The 26,199-nt window shown below is 38.6% G+C and overlaps 1 protein-coding gene across 13 annotated transcripts in view; it reads left to right on the forward strand.

The window, feature by feature from the left end:
- ENOX1 (ecto-NOX disulfide-thiol exchanger 1) overlaps positions 1–26,199 on the forward strand; it is a 509,205-nt gene that overhangs the window by 252,166 nt on the left and 230,840 nt on the right. For 10 of the 13 annotated variants that reach the window (XM_072976293.1, XM_072976300.1, XM_072976296.1 and 7 more), the window contains one exon: positions 20,567–20,714. The exons of the other annotated variants lie outside the window; for them this stretch is intronic. In XM_072976293.1, coding sequence (XP_072832394.1) covers positions 20,627–20,714 — 88 coding nt within the window. In that variant the 5' untranslated portion in view covers positions 20,567–20,626. The remainder of the gene's footprint in view (positions 1–20,566; positions 20,715–26,199) is intronic. 13 annotated transcript variants of the gene reach the window in all.

Genomic DNA, 26,199 nt, shown 5'->3' on the forward strand with positions numbered 1-26,199 from the left:
CATTCTTACTAACAGAATACTAGGGTCCCTTTTTCTCCCCATCCTCACCAACACTTGTTACTTGTTCTTTTTTTGGTAATAACTATTCTAATAGGTGTGAGATGATATCTCACTGTCATTTTGGTTTGCTTTTCCCTAATGATTAGTAATGTTGAACATTTTTTCGTGTGTCTGTTGCAGTCTGTATATCTTCTTTGAAAAAATGTCTGTTCAGGCCTCTGCCCATTTTTTAATGAGTTTCTTTTTTTTGATGTTGAGTTAAATGAGTTTTGTATACTTTGGATATTAATTCCTTACCAGATGTATTGTTTGCAAGTATCTTCTCCCATCCAGTGGGTGGCCTTTTCATTTTTCTGATAGTTTCTTTCACTGTGCAAAAGCTATTTAGCTTGATGCAGTCCCATTTTTTAATTTTTGCTTTTGTTTCCCTTGCCTGAGGAGACATATTCAAAAAATTATTGCTAAGGCCAATGTCAAAAAGTGTACTGCCTATTTTTCTTCTAGGAGTTTTATGTTGTCAGGTCTTGCATTTAAGTTTTTAATCTATTTTCAGTTTATTTTTGTATATGTTGTGAGAAAGTCGTTCAGTTTGAATTTTTCTTGTAGGTGTCCAGTTTTCCCAACATCATCTATTGAAGGGACTGCCTTATCCCCATTGTATATTTTGCCCCCTGTCATAGGTTAATGGCCTATATAAGTATGGATTTATTTCTGGGCTCTCTATTCTGTTCCATTTATCCATGCATATGTTTTTGTGCTGATACCACGCTGTTTTGATGACTGTAGCTTGTAGTGTAGTTTAAAATCAGAGAGCATATACCTCCAACTTTGTTCTTCTTTCTCAAGATTATTTTTGCTATTTGGGATCTTTTGTGTTTCCATACAAATTTTAGGATTTTTTTTCTAGTTCTGTGAAAACCACCATTGATATTTTGATAGTAATTGCATTGTATCAGTAGATTTCCTTGAGTAGTATGGTCATTTTAACAATATTAATTCTTCCAATCCATGAGCACTCTATCTTTCCGTTTGTTTGTGTCATCTTCAGTTTTTTTCCTCAACATCTTAGCTTTTTGAGTACAGGTCTTTTGTCTCCTTTGTTAGATTTATTCCTAGGCATTTTATTCTTTTTGATATAATTATGAATGGGATTCTTTACTTAATTTCTCTTTCTGATATTTCATTGTTAGTGTATATAAACCCAACAGATTTCTGTTTATGAATTTTGTATCCTGCAACTTTACTGAATTCACTGATGAGTTCTAACAGTTTTTTTGGTAGCATCTTTGGGATTTTCTCTATATAGTATCATGTCATCTGCAAACAGGGACAATGTTACTTTTTCCTTTACAATTTAGATTTTTTAAATTTCTTTTTCTTTTCTGATAGGACTTCCAATACAGTGTTGAATAAAAGTAGTGAGAGTGGGCATTCTTCCCTTTTTGAGGAATGAGTGTGATGTTAGCTGTGGGTTTGTCATATATGGCCTTTATTATGTTGAGATATAGTCCCTCTATGCCCACTTTCTAGAGAGTTTTTCTCATAATGGATGTTGAATTTTATCAAAAGCTTTTTCAGCGTCTATGGAGAAGATCATATGATTATTCTTCAGTTTATTAATGTGGTGTATTGCATTGATTGATTTGCAGATACTGAAAAACCCTTGCATCCCTGGGATAAATCCCACTTGATCATGGTGTATGATCCTTTTAATGTATTATTGGATTCATTTTGCTAATATTTTGTTGAGGATTTTTGCTTTTATGTCCATCAGTGATGTTAGCCTGTAATTTTCTCTTTGTGTGATACCTTTGTTTGATTTTGGTTATCAAGGTGATGCTGGCCTTATAGAATAAGTATGGAAGTAGTCCTTCTGCAGTAGTTTTAGAATAGGTGTTAATTCTTCTCCAAATGTTTAGTAAAATTTACCCATGAAACCATCTGGTCCTGGGCTTTTGTTTGTTGAGAGTTTTTGAATTACCAATTCAGTTTCATTCCTGGTAATTGGTCTGTTCATATTTTCTATTTCTTCTACAATTTTTTACACTCCATCATCTCAGACATCAGCTAGTTTTGGAGGCTGTTAAACCAATCAAATACTTCCTTTTGTCTCTTAGTTTCATAACAACATAAGAAAAATGTGCATTATTTTTTAAAAGTTAGGTGTAATGTTTCAAGATCTATTTCACATTAAATATTTGTTTAGATTCTGATGCCTCAGAAAAAGGGAGCTATCAAAAATCCCCAAATGGATATACCTTTGTACTCTTTAGTGGATTTTAGGATTGTTTTATGTTTTGACTAGCATGTGCTAAATAAATATTTGTGGAATGGTTGAATAAATAAGCAAAGCAATAAATATTTATATGGGTTGCAGTAATAAATATTTGTAGAGGTTACATGGTCATTTGACTTGGAGGTAGTTTAGTGTTCCATCTTTCATCTATTAGAACACTTAACTTTAACATTTAGACCTCCTATGATTGAACGCTGAGGTCTAAAAACAGATGAAATATCAGAGTTAACTGACAGCATCAGTCCTCAGGAGTTATTAAAATTAAAGTCTCTGTGTTTTAGAGACTTTAGGGTTCCCAGGTTATTTAGGACTCTAAAAATAAGTGTCTACTCTTAGAATTTTAAGAGCCGTATATGTCAGAGTTAAGACTACTGTGAAATTCTGTTCTGTTTTGTTATTCTATGAGATTAAAGTTTTTCAATTATATTTATGTATATGACTGTGGGCTGAGCCAATTGACACCACTAGAAAAAAAAACAATGAAACTTTGAAAAATTGAAGAGTAAAAGCAATTATTTCTAGAACTGACAGAGCCTTTCTTGGGTTCAATTCTTGCTCTTTTTAATTATTTATTCCTTTCAAGATACTGGAAATTATTAGACTGTAAATGATCTCAGCACTTGCCAAATGTAATTTTCTATATAAAAAGATTAATAAGTATTGAGAATTTCCTTTGGTTTCCCTTGCAAGCAGTGCTCTGGTCTTTTCTGAAAGTCAAGTTTATAGGAAATTTTTTTCCCTTCCTTAATCTTTATTTTTGTTGCATTTGATGGAATTCTGCTAAGCTAAGATTTGTACCAAGTTTAGTTTTCAACAGACTTCTTCAGCTGAGTGTAAGTCTTCAGAAAATAGGATTTCTGTCAGAAATTCCTGCACATATTACCTGTAGCGGTTCTGCTGGGCATCCCCGCACCACTCAGGCGCTCTTGTATGTCTGAAATCAGCAGGGAAACGCTTTTCAATCTTAGCTCACATATGTTTTTAAGTAAAATGTGTCCTGGTAGCACTAATACCCCCAATATAAGATAATTAGTGCTATTTCCTAACAGTAAATATTTGATTTTTTGCCAGTATCCATCCAAATGATAGATTTGCGGATGACCTTTGGTATATTTGTTAATAAGTATGCCGGAATTCCCACAGTCTTAATTTCTGGTGGATTTCATTTTAGAAAGTCAGATAGCTGCTCTGCCCATCCATCTGCTTCCAAGGTATGGCTTCAGGACTCAGCTCAAATTATCTTCAGCTCCGCGGCCTGCCTTCCGTTCCCCTCCCTTCCTGTGCAGGCCCGTTCGCTCAGGAGTGAGGGCGGAGCCCCTGGGTTCAGAGACCATCCAAGAAGATGAAGCTGCAGAGGAGATTGAGGATATGTGTCTAGTAATAGGCCTGCTGTCATCCTTCTGCATTTTCTTTTCCTTTTCTTTTATATCAGAGTCCATAAAAAGAAAGCAAGAAATAATTAGGCCGCCAGTGCCAGGCAGAAAAAAGCTTGGTCATGATGTTGGATTATAAGCTTTTCAAATATAATTTGAGAAAGCATCTGTTAAAATTTGAAACGTAATGGAGAGGAATGAAAAAAAAAGTGTGGTTTTTAATTCAGATGAGAGGATTAGCGAATTCATATTGAGTAAATTGAAACCTGAATTTGGATTCTTTAATACAGAAACAGCCATGCAAAATTTAAAGGTAAGCAATGCATCATTCCCCAAAGGGTTGAAGACAAAATTAGGTTAACAAGTCTAGGCAGAAAACAAAGCTAAGTAATTGTTAGGAACTTAGAAAAACTGTGAATTTCAAGTGTACTGTTAATACTTGAAACATAGACACAAATAATTAAGGACAAAGGCTCTCAAGGATGCTTGTGAAAGAAACAAAATTAATATAGAGAAGCCTCCTTAATTTGGGTGAACTCGAAAGAGCACACTTGTTGGAATTATGTGATTTTTAATTTCAAGGCAGTTAAACACTCAAGTAAATACATAATATAAGCTTGTGGCTAATAAGAATCTCAGCAGCAACAAAAAAAACCCTCTCTGTCTTGCTTTATGAATCTCTGATTTCTCCCTGTACTTTTACTCTAAGATGATCTGCATTCGAAGGGATTATAGAAGTTTAGCCTTTCATTGTCCTAAGCAACTTGTATTAATTTAGAAAACAGTGGATTCACCAAAAGTCAGTGGTGAATATAGGTCTCCTAATACACTTCTCTGACAAATTCAGTACTATTTAAATTGAAAGGATGCGTCAAGATTACAGGTGTATTGGTGCCAAAGTCCAGAAAGAGGATTTCCAGGTGATGAGTATTTTCATTTACATCTAGCATTTTATTTCCTCTTAACAGTAAGGTTTCACTCAAGAGGAAGAATAATAAGACATTAAAGTGCAGGGCACCTGACTCACAGCTTGCGTCTCCACCCAAGAAAGAGGTCATGGAGTATGGACATCCCAGCCTGGGAGAGATAAGTGGGAGGAAAAGATAAGAGCCGAGAGAGGTGATTGCCGACCAGCTTTTTCTTCCCCGTTATCCCCGAATTTGGCATGCAGTCAGTGTTTCTTTAATTTTATCTTTAGCTTCTATTGATAGCACAAGGGTTGTGTGTATGTGTACTGGGTGTAGGGTAGGGGGTTCTTTTTTAAATACACACAAGGGGATGACATTTTTTTTATGAGACAGACATTTTTCTGACTTCTTTCCTGCAAGTATGGACAACATTTGAATAAATACTATGGGCGCAAGTTTTCTAGATAAAATGTCTAAGACCATTTCCATTCATTTGAAATTTTTCACACACACAAAAGACTGCTATTAACTGAACAATGCCAACACTGTTTGAAATTCCATCCTAAATTTTACCAGAGAACGTATAATCCCAAAATAAAGATGAGTGAAAGGAATGGAATGTACTTTTCCTTTAACTTAGAAGAATGTTTTGTTGTTATTTACGAATTCTGGGTAAAAATCCGTCAATCACAGTTGCTTAGAATTATCACAAGTGTATGTATTTGAAAACCCAAAGGACAGCAGTCATTGTAGGATGAAGCAATTTTCAGCATTCTGGAGCTCAGTTCTCTTCTCAGAAACATTACTGAATTCAAAGTGAAAGGTATCACATGAAGAAATTCCACCTGCATTTAAAATATCTATTTATAAAAATGATCATATTGTAAGTACTACAGAAAATACAGTTTATAAAAACGTATTTCTACTTAGGCATTCCTCAGCAAAGTAAGACATAACCCACATAACACATTCTGCTACCTTTCTTTCCTCTCTGAGAATTCCTGTCCTTTGTGAAAATATGTGGTTGCTTAATCTGTTGACTGAAAATGCTAAAATTGTCTTTTTTAAAACGAATATTGAAAAAGGACGTGGCAGGTGTCAATGGTAAATTACTGTTTACTATTACATACATAGTTAGTAGTAGTGGTAGTTAGTAGTTACTAGTTAGTAAATAGTACTGACCTCTCATTACACTGCACTTAGAGCTTGTTCTAAAATTACCTCACCCAGCTTCATTTTGCGAAGGCCCTGGAGGACATGCATAGAACTTTGCCCATAGTAGATTGTGATTTAAATGTTTGCTACACAAATAAGTAAGAAAATTAATTAAAGGTGACCGACAAAGGTGAATTTCCCAAAACCCGCTCATTTCAGTGGGCTGAATACCAGATGGTAAGGTTATCAGATGGTAATGTAACGTTGCATTTTACATTAACATCCCGTTTTACATTTTCTCTCCAAAGCCCCGCTCTATTTATTGCTGTGGCATCTGGCAGGCTTGCTTTTCTGGGCCTAGCATGCTCCATGCCATGTGTTAGCGTTTTCCTGGAATGAAAGTCAAGGAAATACCATTTCTAAAAATATGCTTTATGGGTTTTTAAAAATATCGTATTTCCTTTCTACTAGCTCGTTCGCTTAGGGGTCCTGATAAATGACACTCATGCACAGAAAAATAATCACAAGGAATCTGATTTATACAACAGACATAACAATTGCCTTGGCAAAGTGTGCAAACATCGTCTTCCTCTTCTGTTTCTGAGACATTTTATTTTTAAATTAATAAATTAAAAAAAACTGGATTTATGGCCTGAGGCACTCCGTGCTCACTAAAAATAGTAGCTAAGATATTTACTCAGGGCTTATTGATATCAGAAACTGTTCTTTACATATCTTAGCAAGTGTAGTCCTTTAACATCCTGTATAGGAGTTACTATCATTTACATGACACAAATAATGAAATTAAGACTTGGACTATTTATTTTAAAACTTTGCCAGTTTCTCATGGCTCATCCTTTAATGAAGTTGGGATTGCTTTCTTTCTTTTTTTTTTTAACTTTTTCCTTTTATTTGTTATTTATTGTGAAACACTCAGTTTTTAAGGATTTTTTTTTCTCTTGCACCATTTTATTATGAAAATGTGTAACCACACAGAAAAGTTGAAAGAAATTTGCAGTGACTATTCGCATACTCACCCCTGTGCCTCCCTTTATTCACCCATGAATTCATCTTGGTTTTGGAAGCACTTCAAAGTAAGTTGCAGACATCAGTAAGATTCCCCCTCATGCTTCGGCATATGTATCATTACTAGAATTCAAAGTTGATGATTTTTTTATGATTCTTCTTTTTAAGTAAAAATTTTACAGTAAAATTTACATATGTACTTACATAAAGTACGTAGATCTTAAGTGTGCATTTCTGTGAGTTCCAACAGATACATACTTCTGTGCTCCCCCAACTGTGTATTACCCCGGAAATTTCCCTTACACACCTTCCTAGCACATCTTCATCCCCTACCCACCCCCAGAGAAAATCATGTCTACTTTTAGAACTTTATGCAAAGAGAATCATATACTACATACTCTTTTTTTCTCAGGTTTCTTTTCCGTACTGTGTTTTTGAGATAAGTCTATCCTTGAGTCTATCAGTAATTCATGTCTATCTCTCACTGAGTGACATTTGATTGTATTCATGTACCACAGTTTGTTTATGTTCTTCTTTGGATGGACACTTGTGCTCTTCTTTTCTGAATGATGTTGCTGTGAACATTCTTGAACAAGTCTTTCTGTAAGCATAGGCCATCATTTCTATTAAGTCAATATCTAAGAGTGGAATAGTTATAGGTAGGTGTATATTCAGTTTTAGAAGAAATTATCAGATCTTTTTCCAAAGTAGTTGCACCATTTTACTTCCCCACCAACAATATACGATAGATTTAATTGTCACACATTCCCCAAAGCATTTGGTATTATCAGTCTCTTTAACTTTAGCCAACCTGGTAAGCTAAAATCAGGTTTGTGGTGATATTTCATTGTGATTTACTATTCATTTTCCATGACATCTTCAAGTACTTACTCGCCGTTCATGTATCTTCCTTTGTAAGGTGTCCATCCATTAAATAGTTATTTGCTCATCTTTATATTGGATTGTTTGTATTTTTATTTTTGAGGTGTAAGATGTATGTATTCCAGTATTTTATTAGATGTATACTTTGCAACTATTTCCTTCCAATTCCAATCTATGACTTGCCTATTCATTCTCTTAATGATGTCTTTTGATGAGCAGAAGTTTTAATTTTGAGGGTATAGTCTGTTGACCTTTTTCTTTCATTGATTTTTGTATCTTAAGATAACTTTACCCCCAAGTCAAAAAAATTTATGATGTCTTTGAAAAGCTTTATGGTTTTAACTTTTATATTAGATTTATGATCCGTGTTGAATTAACTTCTGTGTATTATGTGAGGTCAGGGCAGGGTTTATTATTTCCTGTATAAGATATTTAATTCTTCCACCACTATTTTGAAAAACCTTTCCTTTCCCTATTGGAATACCTTAGTGCTTCTTTCAAAAATCACATGACCACATAAATGTGCATCTATTTTGAAGCTCTCTATTCTGTTCCTTTAATTTTGTTGCTCCTTATGCTAATGCCATATTGTATTGATTACTGTACCTTTATGGTAAGTCTTCAGGTCAGATGGTCTAAGTCCTCCATCTTTGTTCTTCTTTTACAAAATTGGCTTAGATAACCTAGTTCTTCTGAAAATATATGTAGACTTTAGAATTACTTGCCAATTTCTAAAAATAATCAGCTTAGTGGGATTACAGTTGAGGATATGTTGAATCTAAGGCTCAATTTGGGCAGAATTGACATCAATATTGAGCCTTTCAATCCATAAATATACACTCTCTCTTTGGTTATAGGTCTTATTTAATATTTGTCAGCAATATTTTATAATTTTTAGTGTATAATTCTTGTGTGCCTCTTGGTTCATTTATTGTAACAATTTTATATACTTCAAATAATTTGGTAGAATTTAAAGTTTTTATCTTCCAATTGTCTCCTGCTAACACATAAAACTACAATTATGGTATTATCTTGGAATAACATTTTTCAGCCAAGAAAAGGGATGAAATACAAATAAATGCTACAATGTGGATGAACCTTGAAAACACTGTGCTAATTGAAAGAAGCCAGACACAAAAGACCCCATATTGTATAATTCCATTTATATGAAATATCCAGAGTAGGCAACTTCATGGAGAGAGGGTGTAGATTAGTGGTGTCAGGAAGTAAATGGAGAGTGACTGCTAATAGGTACAGCTTTCTTTTTGAATGATGAAAATATCCTGGAATTAGATAAGGATAATGGTTGCACAACCTTGTGAATATACCAAAAAATCACTGAATCATACACTTTAAATGGGTGAAACATATGTTATGTGAATTATATAGCAATAAAAAAATAAAAGTGTGCCCTGTAATTTTTTTTGTAAGTTTCCTTATTAGTTCTAAATGTTGTTTGGTAGATTTCATAGGATTTTTTTATACACAATATGTGCAGAGAGACACTTTTGTTTCTTTGTAAATTTTATGATTTGTTTCTTTTTTCTTACTTTATTGCAGTGGCTCAAACCTCCTATACAGTATTGCATGGAAGTGGTGAGACTGGGCATCCTTGCCTTACTCCTGATTTTATGAGGAGTCTTCTACTGTATTAAAAATTGAGAAAAATTTTAGCTGTAGGATTTTCAGAGATTTTTGTTTTATCATATTGGGAATGTTCTCTTCCATTCCTAGTTGATAAGTGTTTTATCATGAGTGGTTTATAAATTTTTTTCAAAAATTTTTCTTTATCCTTTGAATCTGTCATACAGTTTTTCTCTATTATTCTTGTAATCTTCCTCTCTATCTTATACCTGATATTAAGGAAATAGTAAAATAGACAATTAAGTAGAGGATCCCACAGGAAATTTTAAAGGCTACGTGTGTAATCCACATTCCTTTGGGTAGAACTGGTTACGTGCTTACACCTAAATGCAAGGACTAGTGGGAATTATAGTCTTTCTGTGTGCCCAGAAGATGCAGGAAATAATTGGTGAAAACAAAACAAGAGCAAAGATGATAATGGATAAAAAGTAATCCTGTGTTATATTTATGTAACACTATATATTATCTAATTCAAAACTCCATTTCATTATGGCTTGTGTTAGAATTCAGCATGTATTTCTCAATATTAATGTTGTCTAGACTGTTGTCCCTGATTTTCTGTTTCTTATTCTTCCCATATTCCTGGCTTTTTTATCCAGTCCCAAGATTTTCCATCTTCCTTTTTTGATTAGGATCCTGAAATTCAGTTTTACAGCTTAGACAACTTTCTTGAAATCCAGAACCACATTTCATGAGGTCTTTGAAACATGTCCACACGGATGTTCCATTTTAAATGCCCTAAAATTCCATTTTAAATTCTTTCCTCCCACTGTATTTTCTACCTCAGATTAAAGGACACCATTCATCCCATTACTTAAGCCATTTTTATCTCCAGCTTCTCTCTCTCACTTTACGCATCTAATCACTCAAGTTCCATGCATTAATCTTCTAAAGTATTACTCAGATAAATTCCTTCTTCTGTTTTTCCATAGTTGCTGTTTTATCTCAGGCCCTTACTGTCATGTGTAGAGTATCTCTGCATCCTCTGTAACATTTATCCTTATCTCAGCTCTCAGACCCCTTCAATCCATCCCTCCCTCAGTCTCAGAACAATATTCTTAAAAGTATAAATTTAATAATACACTTTACTACATTAAATAATTTAAGGACCTCTCTTATCAATGTTTATTTGCAAGCTTTTTTCCATTATTTTAAAGGAATAGAAATTTGTTTTCAAAGTAAGTTTCAAATATTGGATTTGAACAAATAAGTAACTGGATGAGGAGAGCCAGATTTCTCCCTGTCGAGGCCCTTGCAGATAAGCAAGGAAGGAAAGCCAGAATGAACCAGTTAGTAATGGATTAGAGTTGGACATGTCAGTATGAGCTCATGTTCAGTGTAATTGTAGATACAGATGGACAGACACAAAACCAATTACAGCTATGTATATATATTTGGGCTTGAATATATACATACATTTCCTAACTCTTTCTGCTGGCAGAGCCTGGGAGCAGTGATATCTCAGTAGCATCTAGCACACCCATGCCCAGATACTGGTTTCTAAATGTCATCCCCCATTAAAAGGAACTAGGGATCCTTGGAGAAATGGCTGGTTCTAGGGCTGGGGCAGTGAAAGTACAATATAAGCCTGGATCATCTGCTATGCTCTAAAACAATAAAGTGCTCAAAAAACAAAAGGATGTCTTTGATTATGCCAGGCATTAAAGGAACATAAGACAAGATACAGTAAACCTCCTAGAAGAAAATACAGGCAAAACATTATCTGATATTCATCTCAGAAATGCTCTCCTAGGGCAGTCTACCCAAACAATAGAAATAAAAGCAAGAATAAACAAATGGGACCAAACTTACAAGCTTCTGCACAGCAAAGGAATTTTTTAAAATATAGAACAATGCCACTCTTCTCACTTACGTTTTTGTTTCAGAAAAAAAATCAGTTTTTCATAAAAATGTGATTTATGTTTGGGGGAGAAAAAAATGGAGGATGAGAGCATATCAAAGGACAGTAAGAGCCAACTTGAAAAAAGTTCCCAATGGCCAAAGCAGGAACAATCTGAGCGATAAAATTGGATTGGTATTGGATTATAACCTAAAGTATAAAGTAAATATATATGAGTTCTTAATTTAAATAAATGATTGAACAAATAATAGGAGTAGAAGTGACAAATCTTCCTTGTAGAATAATTCCAGATAATATACGTAGATAGAGGCTCCTCCAGGAAGTGAGGCTTACCCCTCATCCTTGAATGTGGGCTGGACTTAGTGACTAACTTCCAAATAAGAGAGTACGTGAAGATGAAGAACAGTAGCTTTAGCCTGGTTAGCACTACCTTAACCGAGTGATCAAGGTTAGCATTGCAGGTACCAAGTCTTGTCGATGATATATGTCCCCCAGTCTGCCATGATGAAAAGTGTACGTCACCACTGTGGAACTCTTCCCAAAACCCACAATCCTAGTCTAACCATGAGGAAAACATCAGGCGGACCCACAGGGGCCTTCTGTGAAGTACCTGGCACATCTTTCTCAAGACTGTCAAGGTCATGAGTAACCAGGAAAAACTGAGAACCTGTCACACACCAAAAGAGACAAAAGAGACATGATGACTCAATGCAGTGTGGCGTCTTGGCCTGGAGTCTGGAGCAGAGGAAGGCCACAACTGGAAACACTGGTGAAATAGGAATGTAGTCTGGGGTTTGGTGAATTGCAATGTTGGTTTCTTGGTTGTGCCACAGTAACGTAAAAAGGTTAATATTAGGGGAAACCCGGTGAGGTGTTTATGGAAACTCTTTGCAGGTTTTCTGTAAATCTGAAATTATTTCAAATTAAAAATTATTTTAACACTTAAAAGGTGCCGCAGAAGACAGATATTGTCAAAGCTACCATGGTTGAGGCAGAGTTGTGGAGCCCGGAGTCCTGACTGCCCAGCCTCTCCCCCACTTTTCACTCCTCCCCGGTCTGTCTCCCTCCCTTCCTGGAGCCCCTGGGCACGTGTTTTGCAAACTACTGCCTCATAGAAGTAAATCCCAAGTCCTGGGCTTGCCTTCTGGGGCCCCTCACATTCTCATCCTTGCCTAGCATTCACCTTCATCATCTGTTGACTTCTTGTCTCTTGTATTTATTTCCTTCTTGTACTCTGAAGGCGGTCCCTTTTCCTCAGTCAGACCATGACCTTCTGTTGATTTCTGCACATGCTACATTCTCTCATCGTGGAAGATTTTTCTCGAGCTTGTTTGGCCTCAAAAACTCTTCCTTTTGTGCCCTCTTTATACTGTGCTAGAACACAGCTCAAGGTCTTCTCTTTGAAGTCTCTAAGGAAGAGGGAGGTACTCTGAAAATATTCCTACATAATAAGTAGTCTCTCCTAGTTGTGGGTGTGCATTCAACTTTCCTCCAATAGTTGACAGGCTCCTTAAGGAGATGTCGTCATTCATCTCTCTCTGCCAGATATCAAGAAGTGCCTAGCACATAGTAGGTGTTCAGTAAATGTCGAATACATGGATGGATGGATGGATGAATAGTAGCAAATGTATTAAAACAAACTCATTTTCTCTTTTGAAGTATTTGTATTTATTTGAATCTAGTTGTTATAAAGCTACAAATCCAACATTTTAATAAGCAAGTAGATCCCAGTTTGCCATCTTAAAAAGAAAAACATTGGGTTTTCAGGAGTAAATAACAGTCTTAACTCAACCAGTATGTATATACAAATTATCGAGGGCAGTTAGGTTTCATTCCTTTAAAGAACAAAAATTCAACATGATGCGAACTTTACGGTAAATGAAATTGGTACCATCATGTTGCCTTTTCAGTCTGCTGGCGCTTGAATGAAGTTGTCAGTAAAGCTAGCTGCATACATTTGTCTTCATTAGTCATTCCGAGGTGATGCTTTCCGACGCAGGTGGCCCAGCCATTCTCAGGCACTTTAATTTGCCAATTACTGTACCCGTGGCTAAGAACAGGTAGTGATTAGTTTCACGTTTTGCTCACTGGGCAGCTTAACGTTCTTGTCACCTTACGTTGAGTTTTAAATGTGCAAAGCACGGAGAATGTCAAACGTTTTTCTCAGACTTGAGGGCACACCTGGGGATGGGGGAGTTAGACCTAGTAACTTGAATTGCTTCTGGATATAGAAGTGACAGAGCCTGATTGATTAATAAAAGAACAAGATAATATGGCAAAAATACATCCAGAAAGGTAGCATGAATGTATGTGTGTACATTACCTCCCTTGATACATCTCTTTATTCCTTACATGTCTCTGTTTCTTTTCTTTTCTTTTATCATAAGCACCACTGGCTAGTTTATGGAATCCAAGTGTTAGCTTGATGGCTTAAATTACTACCATTTAGGGAAAGAAAGAGAAAATGGTAGGATATTATTTACAAAACAGCATTCAACCTTAATAATTTCCTTCTTTGAACATTCTCAGGCAGCACAGGTTACCCAAAACACAATGAAATGCACCATGAATCCCTTTTGACATGATGAATATCCACTACCTTATATTTTGGTCAATTTTCCTCCAACTATGACTCACCAATGTCTTCTTTTAAAAATTGCCATAGAAAGGTAGAAAAGTTTCCTTTGGAAAAATCCAAAACCACACCAGCAGTTTTGTCTGTAGTCCTTTGGCTTCCTTGCCTGGGAGTGAAGTTGACTCATTTATGGAGACTTAACCTCGTGCCATTATTAGCAGAAAATATTACTTAACATTATAAGAAGGCATGGGAAAATGTCAGGCACACAGCACCCCAAAGATAAACTTTACTTGCTATCCTCTTGAAGAATTTGTTTGCATATAATGTTGTTCACACCACTGATAACAGAAAATGTATTTAATAACTACTCAGAATTAATATGCTGTAGTATGCATGGCTGCCTAATTTAATTTATCTCTGATTAAGCCTATTATGTCTGAGATCACTTTACAGAAGAGATTTTTTTTTTTGCCAGCTGTAAGCTTATTTGAATTGTAATATAAGTTAATAATGTGTGAAATAACCAGTGGTGCCTACTTCTAAATGTTAATTTTGCCAACTGACTTCCTGAGATGACGCATACCCAGATCGTTCGTTGGCATTTAGTTAATGTCTTGCATGAAGACCAGATACTGGAATGAATATGAAAATCAACTATTTTAGGAGGCAAAGACAAATGGAACAGTGGTGCTTTTCATTTTGAAATCCAGAGAGGAGGCCACTGTGTTAGGAAAGTAATTGAAAATCAGTGACTGATAATCACGTAACAGGACATAAAAGATAACACGTAGCTTCTGCATGCTTTTTTGTGCTCCTTCAACATTAAACAATCATCTGATCAGAGAGAGAGTAGGAACCTCAAGGGTCTGGCAGTGATCTGCGCAGCTTTTGCCTGGATGCCGGGTAATCAGGTCTCTTCAATGGGCCCCGCACGAGACGGAAGGGACTGGGGCTGCTGCTCCGTGGCTCCTTCTCCCAGTTACAGACCAGGCTTGTCTTTTGGCTTATGCTGAACCAACTGTTTCCTCTGCCGGTTTCATTCTTTTCACCATCACAAGTGGTTACCACCAAAAAGAGCGACCAGGCTGGTTACGTCCCCTTGCTCAGCAGTTGGCCTCGCATAGTTTGCGTTGCTCAGGATGTGAACTTTATTATTTGCATATATATTTAAATATGGTAGTCTGATTGCTTCTTAGCCACTCCATCCTTGGAAGGCCTTTTCTGGCCTTCTCATTGAAATTCTACGCAAGTCCACAAAGACCTTCTTTAAATCCTACTTGCTCCGTGCAGATCTCCCACCCGTCCCAGGCCACAGCCATTTCCTCCTGGAGCTCCTCTTGAGGTCACTTGCTTGATCATTTCGTCACCTTTCATGTTTTCTGCATTGAGCTCCCTGAAGGCAGAAACCTTGAGTTGTAAATCTTTGCGGCCCCACGGTGCCTACCTAACACAGTGTCTCATGTAAAAAATTATGTCAGTAGATGGTGGTGACTGATGATCAGAATGAAAACATGACCAGGGATCATGAAATAGGTCATGAACCCCGGGTGAATACATCTGAAGTCAGTCTGGGGGTTCTCACTTGTTTTAAATGTGGAGGTGGAAACTGGCATGCAATAGTTAAGAAGCCAGAGATCATAGAGTGGATTTCTCCCTGCTTCAGGTGGCTCTTGCAAGACCTGTAGTTTGAATCTCAGAACACACGCAAATCCTATTTCTTAGCCCTGGGTAACATGAGGATAAGCTGGAGAATTTCAGGCATACATGCTGGTGACTGCGACTCACCTTCAGCCCAGGGAAGTCAGGAAATTAGTATCATTTTTAAAAAGCTAACCAGACGATTTTAGTAAGAAGGCAGAACTGAGAACCACTGGTATAAAGGAAACTTAAAGGTCATGAAATGCATTCGTCCATCTGGTGTTTGCTTGCTATAGCTGCTCAGCCCTGAAAGAAGAGTACTTCTACTAGGAGGGAGAAAGTGGCAATTTTCTGAAGGAGGCATCCGCTGCCACTTCGAGTCCTCTCAAGCTACCGACCAGGGTGACCCACTGTCCCTGTTTATCAGGGACTGTGCCGGTTTTGGCCCGGAAAGTCCTGCGCAGTGGGAAACCCCTCATTTGGCCACCTTACTACCAACACACTCCTCCTTTGGATTCTACAGAATTGTCTTTTGATAAACTTCCTTTTGAAAAGAAGGGAGAGTATTTTGGGGGGGGTGAGAGTAGATTATTCAGGGAAAATATGGTAATAATTATAACACTTGAAAACCTTAGCAGATTGAGGGGAAGGAAAGAGGAAAAGGCAAAACATCACAACAGGTTCTGAAAGAATTCCTACAAGTAAGATGAAACGGGGGGCTTCATTGCATGTCATTAACTAAAGAACATCAAAATATGTATTCACTTTTATCTCTGCTAGGTAGATACATTAAGAATGATTTTGTGGGGGGTGGGGCAGTGGGTATAGCTCAAGGGGTAGAGCCCATGCTTAGCATGCATGAGGCCCTGGGTTCAATCCCCAGTACCTCCTCTAAACATAAATTAAAAAATAAACCTAATTATCTCCACCCCGCCAAATAAGAAAAAAAAATTTTTTTGAAGAATGATTTTGTAACGTGAGAAAGCATTAAACAGAAATCCCAAATTTGTAAATATAAATATAATCAGTGAAATTATAAGCTACTTGAGGATAGTTATTTTTGAAAGTAAGGAAACAAAAGACTTACTGAAGGCTGCATGGAAAGTTACTGACAGCACTTGGCTCCTAGTTCTTTTCTGGTAGGCTCTCTGGCCTCCTTCCTGCTACATCCTTTCCTCCCCAGCGAACGCTCAGCACAGTCTTTCCCTTTCAGATAAAGTAGATGTTGGTAGATTGATAGAAAAAGGGAAAGTATTTTATTATTAGAAATGATCTAATGGTTTACTTTGTAACTCATCCTCAACGCCCGTTAGAATTTTATTCTGGTGTCAGGGTCCAGTCCTGCAGTCTAGGGATGAATTTATCCCAGTTATTTTCCATTCAGGTCACGTTGATCACCGAGCAGCTGGTCCCATCACTACATGGTTGATTCATTTCATTCACTGATTGCCAAAATTGCCAGATGTGTCCCAGTAATACGTCTGTCTTCATCACCAAATCACATCCACTGACTTGGCAGCGCTTTGGTGATCAGCTGCCCAAGACACTGATGCTCCTGCACAGATGAACTTGGTAAACCAGACGTAGAAATGTCCAGTTTCATTGAAATTATGAAAGATTTTTCTCCCACTCTAAAAGTTAATAGGGCTGCTATAGGAGAAAACATCAATAAATAAAACGTCTGACTTACCATGTTTACCCTTTTTTCCTCAACCAAACATTTAGGTGATGTAATAAAACCCAGAGAAATCTATTGTAGGTGGGAAATTACAGATCAACTCATCCATCCTTTCCGAGATGTTAATACGTAGCACCTGAAAAGAAAAAAATGGGGAGAATTTATTTGTAGGCGAGTAAGTTTGTGGTGTGCCAGGTTAAAAAAAAAAATCGATCCCCTGACTTGAATAGGGGAGGTGGAGAGCGTGGGACAAAGAGTCATGTTCCAAAATTATCCAGCCACAGAACTCTTCCATGAACATCTGGAGGGACTTATCCACCTCCTAATTTTATAGTTAAATCAGCTACAGAAAGGTTAAGGGACTGACCCAAATACTTGCCTTTTTTTCCCAGTCTCCTTTACCTGTCCCCCACTTTCCTATTGCTTTCTCTCATTGTCTGTAAGAACTTGCCCCTTGCTTTTCCGTGGCTGACAAGCTGCTTCTGGTTGACCAGCATACTGGCGATCTGATGCCTAAAAACGGAGGTGAAAACAATTCACATAGAAAAGGTGTATTTTTAGAGATCAAGGGTTTCAGTTTCCTCTCATGTTCTGATTTTAATAGCTTTTATCTATTGGGCACTTACAATATGTCAGGCTCTTTATCTGCATTATATGATTTAATCCACGTAACAACCTATGAAGTAGATAATAGTGTGTCCATTATCCTACTGGGGAGATTACTAGCTCCCTGAAGGCCACACATTCCGTAAGTGAAAGAGTTGAGATTCAAAACGAGATCAGTCTTGACTATAAAGTTTTTCATCTTGTCAAGCTCAAAGAGGTGACTGCAGCTCCATTAGAAGCGTTCTTGTTGACAACATGATTAATTTTTTTAGAAACTTATTGGTCCATGATTGAGCGTGGCACAGAGTAGAGAGAATTACATAATTTCAGGTAGACAAATTTGTAAGAAATGTACTCAGGAAAATAAAAATATATTCAAGTAATATGTTAAAAGGATAACAAATAAGCTGACTTAAATTTGTTTGGGGGATGAGGTGAGGATATATGCATTCTTAAGCCAAAAATAGATTCCTTTCAAGCCAATAAAAGGGTGGGTACATAATTGGAAGGTGACCTGTGTATGTAACTGTGAGAATTTTTCATGTGGATATTTTCTTACTGGCTAACTTAGTGAATAACTGGCATTTCACAGCTAATATTCCATGATAGAGATTACTCAGCTGCCTTCCAAGGGAGCAACTGTTGTTTAGTTATCTTAAAGTCACTTCATTTTCTGCAGTCTCTTATCTTACTTAATAAATTTACATACCTTTTCCCAAAATAGTTATTTATTTGGGCCAATCCTCTTCCTATTATGTTTTTAAATCATTTTCTTGAGGTCCATTTCTTTCTTTTTTCCTCCCTCCGTTATTCCTCCATCTCTCCCTCCCCTCTTCCCTCCTTCCCTCCTTCCTGTGTATTTAAAAATTTATGTGGCATCGGCCTCAAACAGACTCTTTGTCCAAATTTCTAGAGCCAAGGTAACAGTGAGATTCCCTATAAAGGTAAATTTATGGAGGAATTCAACTCACTTTGCTGGGGGTCCCTAGAAAATAACAGAGAATTAAAATGATTTTGGCAATGTCCTACCTGAAAGTTAGTTGATTTGAGGCAACGCCTAAAGTTCTCTGGATAAACTAACTCGACTAGAGTGAAGTATGTATAAGTACACGAGGACAAGCTAAAATTAATAAGACTGGGAACTTGTGGTTCTGTCAGATTGAACACATGCACGTATCTCTTCTTCTTCCAAACATCTCCCTAAAATTGCAGCAGAGAATCAAAAAACCATAAAGAGGCAGAAAGTGAGAATGAGAGAGAGCAGAGGAAGAGTTGGTACCAAACAAGAGATGCTGGCAAGCTTGGGGAAGACGGCCCAGTGATGGAGCGTGCGGGTGGCTGAGGGGGAGTGAGAGAAGCCTACAGATTCATTCCATGGGACCCTGGGGAGGCTTAGGAAGGGTGTGGGGGTGAGACTGGAAAAGGGGAACTGGTTAACAGTCGTTACCGAGTAGTTAGTAGTACTTAGTGGGACAGAGAGAGTGTATAGAACAGCTTGGCCCTGTTCCTCTCCAGCCTCACACTGCTGCTACCAAATCTCCATCCCCCCTGGAGGCTTGAGGCATCGTCCTGGGCTAAACTGAATCAGAGATGCTCTGGACTCAGGGAAACAAGGCCCAGGATAGAGAGATGAAACCAGGGGAACTGAGTGAAAGTCCACAGAGTGAACAGGTAAGACCCTCCTGGACTGTCCCACAGCATAGCTCCCAGAGCACCTGTAGCCACAGACAGGCTCCTGAAACAAAAGTGTGAAGAATTCTTAGCTAGAGGAACTGAATAGTTCAAAGAAATAACCTGACTGGCATTGGAGTGTCCCTAGCGAAATGGCTGGGTTCCCGCCCGGTTACCTCCCAGGGATGCCTGCCAGGGAGTAAGCACATCCTCCCCCAACTCAGGTCTCCAGTCATTTGTGTAGGGACTCGCTGCATCTGACTATAACTGAAGCCTGCACTTTCTTTCCATATATATGTGTATATATATATATATATGTATTTGATAAATGTCACATGTATATATGAGTATCTTAAATATAGATGGTGAGAGGGTCACCAGATATTTGAGTATAACCCCCAACAAAAAATGCAGTAAAATATAGAGATCAAAACAGAGAGAGAGAAGGGGGTTGGGGGACTTAGAGAAAATATAGATAATTCAAGAAGCAAAAGAAGAGCTTTTAAAAACCTATAGTATCTTCCAAAAGATGGGAGACAGTACTATTTCCATGAAAATAAAACAGAAGTTTTATATATATGTTTATATATATATAAGGAACAATCAGAAAATAAAGATATCTTGGAAATTAAACTCATGGTTAAAAAAAATTGTTCAGACATGTAAAAGATAAAGTCAGGCAAACTTTCTAGAAAGTAGATAAATAAGCAAAGATGAACAGTGGTGGGAAAAGTGGGGGAAAAGAAGGCAAGGAATGTAGTGGATCAATCCACGGGGTTCAACGTTTCAACCGCAGGTGTTCCAGAAAGAGAAAATAGGAAAGAAAAAAAAAAACGGTGGGGAGACAAGTATCAAACAACAATACAAGAAAAATTTTCAAATCAGAATGACAGGAATTTCCAGTTTTAAAGGGAAGAGCAAGTTCCCAGACAGTGGTTAAGAAAAGATCCTTGTTAAGTTTCTTTAGAACACCAGGGATTAAAAGGAAGAGTCCAAAACCTTCCGGAGAAATAAAGCAGGTCCCAGATAACAGATCAGGAAAGCCAGCGGCATCCGACTTCGCCGCCGCAGCCCTGGAAGCTGGAAGACGGTGACACCGTTCAGCCTTCAGAATTCCGAGGGCAGTGGTTTTTCACTCGGACCTAAATGGCAAGCGTAACTGGCAAGCACGTGCGAGAGCAGAGTTAGGACGTTTTTCAGACACGCAAGGAAGGTCTCAGCAAATTTACCTCCCGTGTACCTTTCCTCAGGAAGCCACTAGAGAATGAGGATCTACAAAAATGAGGCTGTAAACCAAGAAAGCGGAAACCATGGGATCCAGGAAACGGGGGACCCAGCACAGGCGAGAGGCACAGGGATTTCGCAAGATGCTGTTAAAAAGAAGCCCCAGGACAACAGGTGGGCAGCTGGCCTGGGAAACCAAACCGCGAGACCTGACGGACTCGGGGAGGCTCCTGGAGGGAAAAGCTTGTCTGATAGATTAACTGACTGAGATGATCACGTTAAAAAAAAAATGTGTTTTAAGAGGGTTTTTATAGTTCCTTTGAAAAGTTCAAGAGCAGTCAGTAATAGATACACACAAAAAGGAAGGAAGAAAAAGACAACAGCAGGAAGAATGAAATATTGAACAAGCCAGGATGTGGGTTCTAACACTATGTGGCCCAAAAGTGAACAGTATTACATGGTGACAGCGGTGTAACCACAGAGTATCAGTTTACCCCAAACTGCTGTGTAACCTACTGGAAAGACGGGGGAAGGATGCTTATGGGGAGGTGGCGATGGTGGAAGACGATGTCACATTGTCCTCATTTGGCACAGTAGGAAGACATTAGGTAATCTCTAAAAAACTGATCATTTAAGAAAGGTCAGTGTACACACATTACCTCAATAAACGGAAGCACATTTCAGAACTGCAAGGGGTGTCTTTTCCCATGACAGGATTCAGCCTCCTCGAAGGGGAGGGGTGGGTTCAATTCACGGGTTAGTCTTCCTGCCCTGGGCGAGCCCACAGATTAGCCACTGGTTGGGGCATAAGTCTTACCTGTACAGCAGGCTGCTTGCTCCGGCAAATCGTTATCTTTCATAATAAAAATAAACCACAAAAAAAGTGGTTTCTGAGGAGCAGGAGGGGGTGGTGGAGACGGGGGTGTGGGGTAGGGGATTGCTGGTTTTGACAAGAGGCCTTGGAACACTCCTTACCTCTTGACACTATGGGCATGTATGACTTTGATAAGTATTGAGTTGGTTTTTTAAAATGACTGGATATAGAAATAGAGGTTGTAAAACCAAAGTGCGCAACACCCTCTCCCGCCAAAAAGAACAGAGACAGAGAAGAAGGGACACTTTGGCGGTGCTTCTCTTGATCTCTTTCAGGACTCATTCGTTTATCTCACGTCTGATGACAAAGTCAGAGCCTCAGACCCTCTGCCAGCCTCCCTCCAGCCAACTTGTTCTGTCACCAGCAGTCACCCCCCCCCATTCTGTGTTTAAGCTCTACTGGGCCACTTTATGTCCCCTTCCATCCGTACATGTTACACACACCCCCCCCCTAAGTTGCCTGGTTCCACCTCCATCCCTCCCTGCTTATCTGTCAGCCAGCATCCCTCTCTGATCATAGCATCCGCCCCTTTCCTTCTTTACTATAATTCCTGTCGCATTGTCCTTGGCACCACTTACCACACACCGCTTTGAAATCATGGTTGTTTTTTTCCCCTTGTCCAGTCTTTGTTAAGAGCTCGCAGGTGACAAGGACAGGGACCATATTGCACTGATATTTATCCCTCCTCTAGAGCCCGGCAGAGTACTGATATAATTCAGGTACTGCCCCCAGATAATAATTAAATGAATAAATGAATCTTTCATTAAATGTGAAATCTGTTCGGTCATATGGCCCAGTGCTAAACATCTGTATCCATGTAAATAACTATTACTAGAAGGTAAGGAGTTTTATTTGTTTTCCTTCCTCCTAAAGGGGAAGATGGTACCCAGAGTCCAGAGGGTTAACTCCTCCCTGAAATTTTTGACTGTGCTTCCTGTGTGGGAAATTTAGAAAACTTGTCATCTGGAGGGTTTTTATTTGACTCTGCAGGGGTTTCAGGGTAGCCTTGTATTGAGGGAGATGTTGCAAGTAGGATGTCACCTTGGCTTCCAGATAGAGAAACTCCCAGCCATCCCCCTGCACCTGGTGGATGTAGCCCAGCCTCAGATGCGGCAGGAAAAGGGAGAGCACTGACATGAAGCAGGCATTCCGTAAATAGTCAGTGATGACACGGTCACCTGGTCGAATGGCCCATGAGGGTTCACGGCCACAACTGCCCCCACCTAATTTAAGCCCCTTTCTAACCTCGTCAGGCTTTATACCACACTCCCCGAATCTCCTTATAACCACTCAGACGATCACCTAACAAATTAAATAACGGGATTAATCTAAAACATTCCCTTTGTGGAAATAACTAAATATCGATCAGTCTTATGGTATACGGAAATAGTGGAGAACTATGAAGCCATCAAAAAGAACGAGGTGGACCTCTAAGTCCTGGTACAGCAAGGGCTTCAACATGTGCTGCTAAAGGAAAAAGTGAATGTGGAATAGGATGACCTTCTTCGTGTATCTGCTCAAATACCACCTTTTCAAAGAGGCCCTCCTTAACCACTGCATTTGAAATTGCAAATGCTCCCCTCCCCAGCATTTTCATTACAATTTTTCCCTATTGAACATAATTTCACTTGTTTGTTTATGATCTAGCTCCCCTAATGGCATGTCAGGTGCATGAGGAATGTTGTGTGTGTTTTATTTACTCTTCAGCCCCCCCCCCGAAAAATGAATGGCCAGATGAATGAATTCGTGTGAACAAGTTTATTATTTGCATAGGAGGTTACTCTTTGCCTAGAATTTCTAAAAGGCTACACCAACCTAGCAGTAGTTATCTCTGTGCAGTAGAAATGAAGGCATGTGGGTGGAAGATGGACTTTTATTGTCTATATCTTACCATGTACATGCATCTGTTTTTAAAAGAAAAACACCAGTTTAATAGGGAATCTCATTGAAAGTGTTTCTCGAACGGCTATAATGAAATACAGGTGATTTAGTCAGCATCGTTTACTTCTGGTCCCCAGGTAATGAACACCATTCAGAATTTCTCTTCTTTTCAGAAGTCAAGCTATAAATGGCCACGATTCAAGTCCATGGACTTTATATTTTATGTAGCCTTTACCAACAGAGACTTTTTATTTTCCATCAGAGTAGAACCATCTGTACTTACATTGCGGTAGAGGAAAAAATTGGGTTTTTAAGTCAGACACTTACATCTTCTAACTTATAGCTGAGTGCCTTGGGGCAGGTTACTGAACAACCCTGAGTCTCAGTTCCCTTACCTGTAACATTGGGATGATTTTTCCTATGAGCAAAAGATGTTGTCCAAGCAAAACAAGGTAAAGTCTGTACATTCAGTGCCGAGCAGTATCTGGTTCAAAGCAGGGTTCAGTCAGTGTCAGGCTCTCCCCTCCCCCCTGTAGAAGGTGACCCAGGGATATTCTTACCCCTGACTACTCAAAGCGTGGCCCCAACATCACCAAGGACTTTATTAGAAATGCAGAATCTCAAGCCCCACCTGATCTAATGAATCAGAATCTATAGTTTAACAAATACCCAGGTGATTTTTAAGCACAGCAAAATTTAAGCAGCTCTGTTCTTGTGTTTCTTACAGTACTGTTTCAAACAGGCTTGTATTCATCATGTTTTTTATCTTCTGTATTTTACGAGATGTATTTTGACATCTTAGAGTCTTGCAGAAGCCAGGGAGGCATAGCCCTTCCCAGACTTAGCTACTTTTTAGAGAGAGCACTGTCTGGGAGCACACTTTTGATTTGCACATCCCACCTGTCCCCTTTTACCAGGCTCCTGCAGTCCAGGACACTATCTCCCTGCCCTAAATCAACCTGGGGCCAGGTACCAGACAATGAGAAATCACCCCTGGACCCCAGAACCTACTGAGATTATTTAAACCGTCCAACCCTAAACCTTCTTACCCTGCCTTGCTTTGTCTTTCCTGCAGAAACCACAGAAAAGGTTCTGGCTCACATCTTTTCCTTATTTCCCCTGCTCCTGACCAACCTTGGTACCTCCCCATGTAGCCCTTCATGGCACCTCCTCTTGGGAACTACGTGTAACACACTATCTTTTCAGCAGCCAGCATCTCTAATTTGTTGGCCATCCCATACCTGAATAAAACCAACACATTTGAAAACAAGGCTTCCCTCTTAAACTTTTTTCCAGGTTAAATGCCACCTATGACTCTGCCCCATTCACCTTGCCAGCTTTAGTCTCATTGGGAGAAGTGTGAGGGTGCCCAGCAGAGCCAGGTGTTCTGGTGGGGTGGGACTGACAGGCTGAAATGTACGAGGAGGCTTAAGCCACTTCATCAGCCTGAACTTACTTTTAAATAAAGATGATCAAGGATAACCACGAACAAAGTTGTAAATCTGCTTTACGCAGTATGACTACATGGAATGCCAGTGATGCTCCTTGAGCACAGGCTTTGAACATTTCAGAAACTGCTATTGCAAATGATTAAGACCTCCAAGATAATGGAACAGTTTGAATTGAAACACACAGACTCATTTACAGTATTCTGAGATGTCAAGGAAACAGATGAAAACCTGCCATCCACATCTATTCATTTTTTTTTCCCTGTGGCTTCTTAATATGGTCTATATGTTTTAGGGAGAAATAATTCTTGCAAGGGAGCGGCTTTTGTGTTACCAAGCAGCTTCCCTTCTCACATTTGCATTTGCCTCTTGTCTCTTCTGTTTTGAAGAGTCCTGATATATGGAAGTAAGCTAACTGCAGCTGAACTTAATAAAAGCAAATATTAAAAAAAAATACAAGGGTCTTTTCTCCCTATGACTCAGAGAAAAGAATACAATAAGGAGTATCTATTTCAGAAATATTCCACATTTGTTAGATAGGACGATGAGAACTGAAGATAGTAATTTTATGGTAACTTTCCCCTTATAATTTTTTAAAATATGATTTTATTAAGAAATTAGGATTTGATTAGCAGCTTTTAATTGGAAATGTTAGACAAGGAAATTTTCCATTATCACATGACTATCAATTTTGCTTCCATAAAAAAATTAAACCCTTTACCACACACACACACACACACACACACACACGCACGAGTTATGTGGGGTGATGGACATAACTTACTTTATCGTGGTCATCATTTCACTATGTATATTGTGTGTTGATGAAAAAAATTGAGCAATAGTCAAAGAAAGAAAGAAATGGAAATTTTATTCAAGCCACCCTGAGGATTATAACTCAAGAGACAGTCTCTCAGGGAGCTCTGAGAACCATCCTGCAGAGGTCGGGGGGAGGGGCAGCAGATACGTGATTTTGGAGAAGAGGGTACTGCAGTCAAGCACATATCTTGGTAGACGGTCACTGCTATTTGCAAGGAACATGGTTAATGATTTTAGTGCTTTTCTAAGTATGGGAAGATGCAAGAATCTGAGTTCATAAAACTTTCTCCTGAAAATACCTCACTATCTAAGGGGTCTGTCCTGCCAGTTTTCCTAGAACACAAAGTACCTACCTCATCCTGATCTTTGCCCTGAATCCCTTTCAGGGTGTGTTGTAGGTCAGCGTCTGCAGGACTTAATGACATGAGTCTGGCAGAACTGGATGGTGAGCAGCCTTCTTTATTTTACAGTCCCCTCCTTTTTGGTCTTAATTTCGACCAAGGTTTTTGGAAGCATTCCATGACCAGTTTGTCCCACTGTGCTAGGAATGCACATTCCCAGGTAGGGCAAGCATTTCATTGCTAGGCCTTCTCAATGTGCTGCTACTGGATTAGGCCCTGTTAATAGAAGCCGAAAG

This window comes from Vicugna pacos, chromosome 14, assembly GCF_048564905.1.
Source record: "Vicugna pacos chromosome 14, VicPac4, whole genome shotgun sequence".
NCBI lineage: Eukaryota > Metazoa > Chordata > Mammalia > Artiodactyla > Camelidae > Vicugna > Vicugna pacos.